The sequence below is a fragment of the Gossypium arboreum genome, chromosome 11 (assembly GCF_025698485.1).
Source record: "Gossypium arboreum isolate Shixiya-1 chromosome 11, ASM2569848v2, whole genome shotgun sequence".
Classification (NCBI taxonomy): Eukaryota; Viridiplantae; Streptophyta; class Magnoliopsida; order Malvales; family Malvaceae; genus Gossypium; species Gossypium arboreum.
In genome coordinates this window covers 134428582-134437480 of record NC_069080.1, presented here as the reverse complement: position 1 = coordinate 134437480, position 8899 = coordinate 134428582, and the positions used below count along the sequence as shown (strand labels likewise).

The following is an 8899-nucleotide window of genomic DNA, read 5'->3' as shown; positions in this document are numbered from 1 at the left end:
TGTCAAGATCGTGCCATGCTTTAAACATGTAGTCCCTCTTGAATCATTTCTACCATTAATAGACAAAGTTATCTCAACCCCATTAAAAAGTGAAATTTGAGGATATTATTTATCAGAGAGGAAACTCAAAATAAAAGTAACCATTCATGTTGTTAAAAAATAATGTCATCTACCACATCTTGGTCATCAATTAGCTATTTGTTGCCCCCTAGTAAAAAAACTAACATTGTTTGTGTTTTGGAGGTAATTTGTATAACTTTTGACAAGTTTATATACCTAATTAGGAAAAAGTGCAAAATTTAGGTACAAAATTGAACAAAAAAAAAGCTTTAACACCAACTCAATAAAAAAAGTCAAGTTCAAATACCAAATTAAGGAAAAAAAAGGTGTCAAATTTAGGTACAAATTTAACATGTTGCATTAAGCCCATGGACAACAATGATTATACATTAAATACAAAATCAAATCTAACTTACATATTGCAAATCAAATTTAAACACGTGTACATCTATTACATGCACCGTTAGCATTTAGCATGTTAAAAAAAAAAAAAAAAGAGACAGTGTTATTAAAATTTTAAAAATATTGTTTTTTCAAATATGTCAAATTTAATATGCTCATTCGATAGGTATATACATGTTTAAAATTTACCCACGTTCTTTAGATATAGCTCCATTTCATATTTGAATTATTATGAAAACGTTCGATAATGATACTTTAAACACTTAATTGTAACATTTTAAAATTTTTAGACTAATTTAAAATTTAATTCATAATTTAAAGATGTTTTGTGAAATTAATCCAAATCCATAGGAAAAGTAATCAAAAGTTTTTTTAAAGAGAGAAAATATTAAAAAAGTGAATGGTAGAGAGAAAATGAAAAGTAAAAAAAAAATTAGGTATTCAATTGTATATTTTGCTATTTATTTTGTTTTATATATGATGCTTAAAATTATTTATAATCTTTCTCAAACTCTTAAATAGGAGTATAATACACTTCAGCGTACTCGAATTCACGTCTTTTTACACTAGCAAAAATGTCAATGCCAATTAAATTAAAACTCAATTGAAATTTTATATTTGCTTTTCTATAAATGTTCTAAAATTTAAATTAAAAAATTTAAATGACAGGACATTTCATATCTATCTGCTCTTTTTGATACAATGTCTAGAATTAGATATAGTCTCTCTCTAACACTTAAATATGAAGATAATGCGCTTCGACCAACTTGAATCCACGTTTGCATTGACAATAATATTGACACCGATACTAATTAAGCTAACACTCAATCGATAATACCAAGACATTATTTAATCATATACTGTAATTACATAACATTTCTTCCTCATTGATATCATTTATTTGACAACCATCATTACAATAATATATTATAAAAAGGAAAATAATTAATGAAAACAAATTTTAGATATTTAATTGTTTAATTAAAAAATATAATTCGATTATATATTTTTTCTCTAAAAAGAATTAAATTTTAACTAATAATTAATGAGGCAAAATTTTGATTAATTGCCCCAAGATCCTCCTAGATTTTAGTTTTGCTTCAAATTTAATTTTTAATTGAATTATTAAAGTATTAGTATCTTATCAATTAACCTCGTTCATCGACTTAGTTATTACTTTAGTCGTTAAATGCGAACTCAAACATCACATAAATATATTTAAAACACGTATTTATATTTATTGTCTTGACAATTTAATTATACTTTTAATAAAATAGTCCGACATAATCCCTTTTTTAAAATTAAAACATGTTTGAAAAAAAGTTATTTTCATTGTTTTTACTAAAAATACAAGGTAAAAGTGGAAATTATGAAAATAAAAGTTTTAACTTTAAATAAATCTTTAACTGAAACTCATATAAATACAAAATATTTTTTAACAAATTTTTAAATATTAAATTCGATACCTAATTTAAATCCAATAAATTAATATTTTATTTTATTTCTCGTGTTTCTATTATAAAAGAATAATTACCAAACATTTTTTTATATTTTCATAATTAAAACAAATTTCTATTTCTATTTTTCAAACTTGTTTTTATTTAAAAATAAAATTATTTTTGCAAATGAAATTACCTGAAGAGTAGCCAACCATGTCAAGGTTTGATTGGCAGAGTTTCTTTTGTTTTTTCTGCAAATGTATGTATAGATGAATTTTATATTGCGTAATGTTTATGTATGTATTGACTAATTCATACATATATAGAAAAAAAGAAAAAGACTAATCCATACATATACAATCGAAAAAGTCAAAAATGGATGAATACTTTTTTAAAAATTTATTTTTCTTACTCTTCAAATAAGCTTTGTTAGGGTTTCCCCTTTTCCCTTTGGCTTTTTTTTTCCCCTTCTCTTCTAGTCTGTTCTCTCCCTTATTTTCTTGTTCAGTTAATACTACCTTTTGTTGTTGTTGTTTTTTTAGCTAAACTAGTTATTCTCAGTTCAAGTTCAGCTTTGAATTTCAGCACAGAACCAGAAAAAAAAAACACCCAAGGTTGGTTTTTTATTTTTTATTTTATGATTTACAGTCAATTATTTTGCTATTTAGTTTGTTTCTAGATTTGGGTTTTTGTTTTTTGGACAATTGTACTGAATAGTAGGTGAATATAGTGGAAAATCTTGTTGATTTATATTTTCTTTTGAGAAGTTTGATTATATATAGCTTATAATTATCATTTTGGGTTACTTTTATCTGAGTTATTTGTGTATTTTTGGTTGACTCAGTGGACGAAATTGAAAGAGTGGAAAAAGTGGTTTGCTGTAAAAGGATAATACCAAAAAATTGTGTTTGGATGATGATATGGTTTAGCTGTGATCCATGGGCAGTAGAACGTTGAAAAATGGTGTAGAAAATAATAAAAAAGATTTATCAGCGATGCCGAGCTACGTTCCTTCAGTACCGACTTCAAATTCCAGGTATTTTAACACTGTTTTATGAGCATTTAGTTTACTTTTTGTATGAATTCATCAATTATTTATATGAGTTTGTAGTAAAGTAGAATTGGTTTGATTGATTGTAGGTATTTAATGAAGCAGTTTGAATTTATAATTTTCGATGAATCGAGAATTAACTTCGTTTTATGTTAGGTATAGGAATAAGAAAATATTAGTATTACTTAAGGGGTGAATCATGAAATTAATAGATTGTTCTTTTTGTCGTTTTATATTGGTCGATTTGTCATCCAAGGAAAGAATGGTATTATATTGACTGAAAGATTTGCATCGTGATATAGAACCATTAATTTTCTCCTCTGTAGGTGTTAAGGTTGTATGGATATGTTCAATAGTTACCTGTCTCTGATTGCACGTCGAGTTTGCAATTCTAAGATGGGCGAAGGAGAATTCATGGTTTTTTATGTTCATTATAAGTATAGGAGGGGGACAAGTCTGGGAGTTAATGTATTGTTTCGTTATCAGCTTGTCATATGTGGAAAGTATGTTGACCAAAAGGTTCTCATCATGTTTTAAAGCCTTTCCTTTATTTTCCCTTTGTAGGTGTTAAGGTTGTATGGTTATATTCAATAATTGCCCGTCTCTGAGTGCACTTCGAGTTTGCCATTTTGAGATAGGCGAAGGAGAATTTGTTACTTTTATGTTAGTTATAAGTATAGGAAGGAGACGAGTGTGGAAGTTAATATATTGTTTCGTTGTCAACTTGTCATATGTGGAAAGAATCATATATGTTGGCTGAAAGGTTCGCATCGTGATATAGAACCGTTATTATTCTCCTTTGTAGGTGTTAAGGTTGTATTATATTCAATAATTGCCTGTCTCTGAGTGCACTTCGAGTTTGCAATTCTAAGATGAGCGAAGCAGAATTCGTGGCTTTTTATGTTCGTTATAAGTATAGGAAGGGGATGAGTCTGGGACTTAATATATTGTTTCGTTGTCAACTTGTCATATGTAGAAAGAATAATATATGTTGACTGAAAGGTTCATGTACTGTTTTTTCCCTCCATAGGTGTTAAGGTTGTATGGTTATGTTTGATGATCACTTGTCCCTGGTTCACTTCAAGTTTTTGCACATTTAAGCATCCCTAGTAATCTGAATGGAATCTCTATTTATATGCTGCTTGACTTTCTAGAGTGCTTTTTTTGTTTATCAACTCTCTGTTTTCATAGAACTATTACTATTCAAGAATATGAGAATTTTGCTTTTGCTTTTGCTTTTACTTCAATTTAGAGTTTTATTAAAACATGCAAACTGATCTTGGTGAACTGTTAAATATTCCGATGTAGCTTTTTTTCTTGGCTTGGAATATAGACCTAATCTTCTACTTATTGAATTATACTGCCCTTACATTTAACACATGTTTTAATGACATGAATTTCAGTGGGGCAGAGGCAAATGCCATTCGTTCTTCTCAGCTTCCAGACTTTGGAAACCTTGATCAATTTCGCTTAGAGGATGCTATTGATCTTACCAGAAGTATGTAATTTTGGTCTTCAATTTACTATTAATGGACATATGCCAGCATTTGATTTTATGTTTCATGGATAATTGCATGATTTATTGTACTACTTTCCGGCTAAACTCGTAAGTTGAATATGTTCTGCATTTTGTTTTTATTTCTTTATATTGCAGCACAAATGGATTGACTCTTGTAACTCACCATCTATAGTGATGATGTGGGTTGCTTAATGGTTTGGTCTAGTATTCATTGAACTTTCCATTATATTGTTCGATTATTTATCATTTTTTTCTTCTTTTCTTTAGGGGCCTTATTTTTATATATATTCAACTGATAATGTTTTTCGTCTTTTAGATCCACTATTTAATCAAATAAAATCAAGTTCCCAAGCATTAGCTGATGCTCAATTTGGTGCTTTAAGCAAGGTAGGCATCTATCTCCTTTAGAAAGTTTTGGTTGTGCTTCGAACTTTTTGACATAAATTTAGTTACTGAGAGTTCTTTTCGTGTGTGTGCATGTATTGTGTAAGACACTTGCATCTGCAGACAACAATCTCTCTGCTGCTGTAGTGGGATCCCAAACATTACCACTTCAGAAAGATAACCAACCGAATCTTCCACACATATCAGTTGGTCGGGAGAATTGGGGAGATTCCAATATGGCAGATGGCAGCCCTAGGACTGATACGTCAACAGACGACACTGAAGAGAAGAATCAAAGGGTAATGCCTCTTACATATGCAGCAATTAAAACCCTTGCTTTTTGGGGTTTTAGTTTTCATTTCAACTTATTGATCTGAGAATTTACTTTTTGTTTCATCATTGAGAAATAATAAACAAATTCACATATGTAACGTGTGCATGGCGTGCATTTATTGTGTTTGAGAATATGCTTGCTGGTTAACTGTGAATCTTAGTTGACCTTCTTTTTGTGCAGTTTGGAAGAGGTCAAACAAATGCTATCGTGGCTTCCGATTCTAGTGACAGATCAAAAGATAAAACAGACCAGAAGGTTAATTTATTTTATTTTATTTAAATTTGAAATTAGGATAACCAGAATATTATACTGTTGTATCAGTTTATCCTTGTAATATATATGGCATAAATGCAAGTTTAACCCCTAACATTTACTTCTTCTGTCACTTTGGCCCTGAATTTTTTTGGATCACTTTAGCCCTCAACTTTCAAAATTTAGTCAAACTGTTTTGTTTTGGACGGAAAAGCTGACTGAACTGTTAACATTTTAATGGCATTGATGTGACAGCTTGTGTGGCAGTCTACATGTACTTCACGGCTAACATGAATAAAATTTTCTAAAAACTTTTTTATTGAAATTTGTTGAATGTTTTAATATTTTTTATTTTTTATTTTTTGTGAAATAAACTTGGACTGCCATGCAAGTTGCCACATCAGTGCGGTTAAAATATTTATTGTTCAGTTAACCTTTCCAACTCAAAAATGCAATTTGACTAAATTTTAAAGATTTAAGGCTAAAGTGATAAAAAAAGGAATTAGGCCAAAGTGACAAAAGAGATAAACTTTAGGAGCTAAATTTATCATTATGCCTATATATATTGCTAAGTAGTTATCCTTGTAATATAATATTGATGAGCTAATCATTTTCTCTTCTCAATGACTAATTTGCAGACATTGCGTAGGCTAGCTCAAAATCGGGAGGCTGCAAGAAAAAGCCGGTTAAGGAAGAAGGTATTTGATCGATTAAACTTCTTTAATGTTTTCAATTTTATTGTGTTCCTATCTCAAGATTTTATTGTATTCTTGTTTCAAGTTCCTAATATGGTAGAGTTCCATTTTGTCTTTATTTTAAATTAAGTTCAGAGATCACTCGTAAAAATCCACCTTTATTCTTAATCCTTTTTTCTGCTTTCAAAATATAGGCGTATGTGCAACAGCTAGAGAGTAGCCGACTGAAACTGACTCAACTTGAGCAAGAACTGCAGCGAGCTCGTCAACAGGTTTGCTCTATGTTATCCCATCAATATTGTGATGTATATTTTGAATTCTTAGGTTTTTGGGCTGATAATGCTGGCTATTATTATGCCTCACGTTTCTTTGTCTTTACTTCTTTAACTGCAGGGTATATTCATTTCAAGCACGGGAGATCAATCTCATTCGATGAGTGGAAATGGTGCGTAAGCTTTATTTTCATCATCGGAATTTGAAAACTGGTATTATGATTTAGTGCTAGGGGCTCGGAGTTCAAGTAATTATGGATGCCTTTGTTTGACCTGGCCCGAACATTTATGGACTGCTATACAGGTGCCTTGGCATTTGACGTTGAGTATTCACGGTGGCTAGAGGAGCACAATAAGCATATAAACGAGTTGAGGGCTGCAGTCAATTCACATGCTGGTGACGCCGAACTTCGCACTATTGTCGACAGCGTCACAGCTCATTTTGATGACATTTTCCGTTTGAAAGGTATTGCTGCAAAAGCTGATGTTTTCCATATCTTATCGGGAATGTGGAAAACACCAGCAGAGCGGTGTTTTCTGTGGATAGGTGGCTTCCGTTCATCCGAGCTCCTTAAGGTGAGCTCTGTTCTTCTTTTACAAAGCGATTTCTGGCATGGTGCTTTATTAGGTTTCGATATTCAAGTGCCTGGAACCTAGTTACATACAGACTCGAAGCTTGATTTTCAAGTGCCTGGACTGGTGTTTATCAATAATTTTCTGAACTTAATTGATGTCTTTTGCAGCTTCTTGCAAGTCAGTTGGAGCCTCTAACTGAGCAACAGTTTATGGGTATCCAAAACTTGCAGCAATCATCCCAGCAGGCCGAAGATGCTTTGTCACAAGGGATGGAAGCATTACAACAATCCTTGGCCGAGACATTGGCCAATGGCTCACCTGCTCCCTCGGGACCATCTGGGAATGTGGCAAATTATATGGGCCAAATGGCAATGGCCATGGGAAAGCTAGGAACCCTCGAAGGGTTCCTTCGTCAGGTACTTCCCTTCTCTGTGTAATATGGCTTCCCTACATGTTTTGCAATTTTATTGTGGTGGAGAGAGAAAGAAAGAGAGGTGTGTTTGGTGGGAAAGGAAAGAAAATAAGGAAAATGACTCTTCTAAATTTGGATTTAGGGTGCGTATTCTCGGGATTATGCATCTTTTTCCTTTCATATTTGAATTTTCCGAGTAATAGATAGAAAAATTCACTCTTTTCTCTTCTTCATGTTTCCTACACAAAACACCAATATATATAGCTTTCTTTCTTTCCCATTTTCTTCCCACTGTACCGAGGAACTTCTTAATCTCTTGATTCTTTTTAGTGCATCGCTTCCAAATTTTACTACATGTTCCATTTTCTTTTACAAAATCATATCTAGGGATTTAACTTATAGTCTTATAAATAGTGTTGTTGGAACTCGACCGATTTAGCAATTTGAACCGGTTGGATCAGGAACCAGTCAATATACTGGTCCAGACAGAGATTAAACCGGCCTCTGAGCGTACTGCTCGGAACCGGGACAAAAAACCGGTGGTTGAGTTGGTTTATAGTTTTATTTATTTATTTATTGTTGGATTGACTGTCAAATTGGTTGAACCGGGAACTGGTGGTTGATTGATTCAACCATCGGTTCTGTTTTCAAAACATTGCTTATAAATTGATTCTTCCAAGGTGATCACCATATTTAGCGGTGTCTCTTTTTTTAACTTACCAGGCCGATAATCTACGCCAGCAGACACTTCAACAGATGCACCGGATCTTGACGACTCGGCAATCAGCTCGTGCCCTTCTTGCAATAAACGACTATTTCTCTCGGCTCCGAGCTCTGAGTTCTCTCTGGTTGGCTAGACCTTGCGAGTGAGAAGCAAGATAATAAAATCCATCTCCTATGAACAAACTGATTGCCCGCACCGCAGCCGCTGCCGCTGCTCTTCCTCAACATCAAGCATCGAAATCTTCCCGAGAAACATGGATACATTGTGTCTTAATGTTTTTTTGGTAACAATAACATGACATTTATAAATGTTGGCAAAAAGTTGTTGTATGTTAATTACTTAAAATGTTGTAAAAACATTTAGGGCAAAAATAATAATGTGATTTAGTTTGATGCTTTAGAATTAAGAAACAAAATGAAGATAGGGAGTGGTATATGTAACAAAGGTTAAAAAAAAAAATAGTTGTGAATGTGTATTCATGATAGCATGATGAATATTTATATATGAACAATTTACTTGTGTTTTTGTATAGTTCTTTTAGTTTTTACTTTAATTCTTTTTTACTTTGTCCATATTAATTTTGAAGTGTTGTATTTTTGTTAACGGGTATCGTGTTAATTTTTAATGTTTAATTCGGTTTTAGAGTTGATTTGATGAATTTAAAATTTAAATTAAATTGCATCAATCTGAATGTATTTATTTGATAAATTAAATACAAAATTAAATAAATTTACAATTAACACCAAGTTTATTTTATTAACAAAATTATGAAAAATTAA

General features: G+C 31.7%; 1 protein-coding gene across 1 annotated transcript; it reads left to right on the top strand.

The window, feature by feature from the left end:
* The first annotated feature begins 2112 nt into the window (after positions 1–2112).
* Positions 2113–8651, top strand: LOC108473918 (transcription factor TGA2.3-like). Its single transcript, XM_017775738.2, has 12 exons — positions 2113–2515; positions 2746–2937; positions 4356–4450; positions 4788–4858; positions 4963–5154; positions 5370–5444; positions 6080–6139; positions 6331–6408; positions 6530–6581; positions 6713–6984; positions 7152–7400; positions 8120–8651. Exons 2-12 carry the CDS (start codon positions 2840–2842, stop codon positions 8264–8266), a joined length of 1389 nt encoding a protein of 462 aa, XP_017631227.1. The 5' UTR covers positions 2113–2515; positions 2746–2839; the 3' UTR covers positions 8267–8651.
* The last annotated feature ends 248 nt before the right edge of the window (positions 8652–8899 follow it).

Excerpts from the sequence above, each read along its gene's own strand:
- LOC108473918 (XM_017775738.2), top strand. The coding sequence starts at position 2,840 with ATGGGCAGTAGAACGTTGAAAAATGGTGTAGAAAATAATAAAAAAGAT. Across the intron at positions 4,451-4,787 it reads TGCTATTGATCTTACCAGAA|ATCCACTATTTAATCAAATA; the intron begins GTATGTAATTTT and ends TTCGTCTTTTAG. Across the intron at positions 6,582-6,712 it reads TCATTCGATGAGTGGAAATG|GTGCCTTGGCATTTGACGTT; the intron begins GTGCGTAAGCTT and ends ACTGCTATACAG.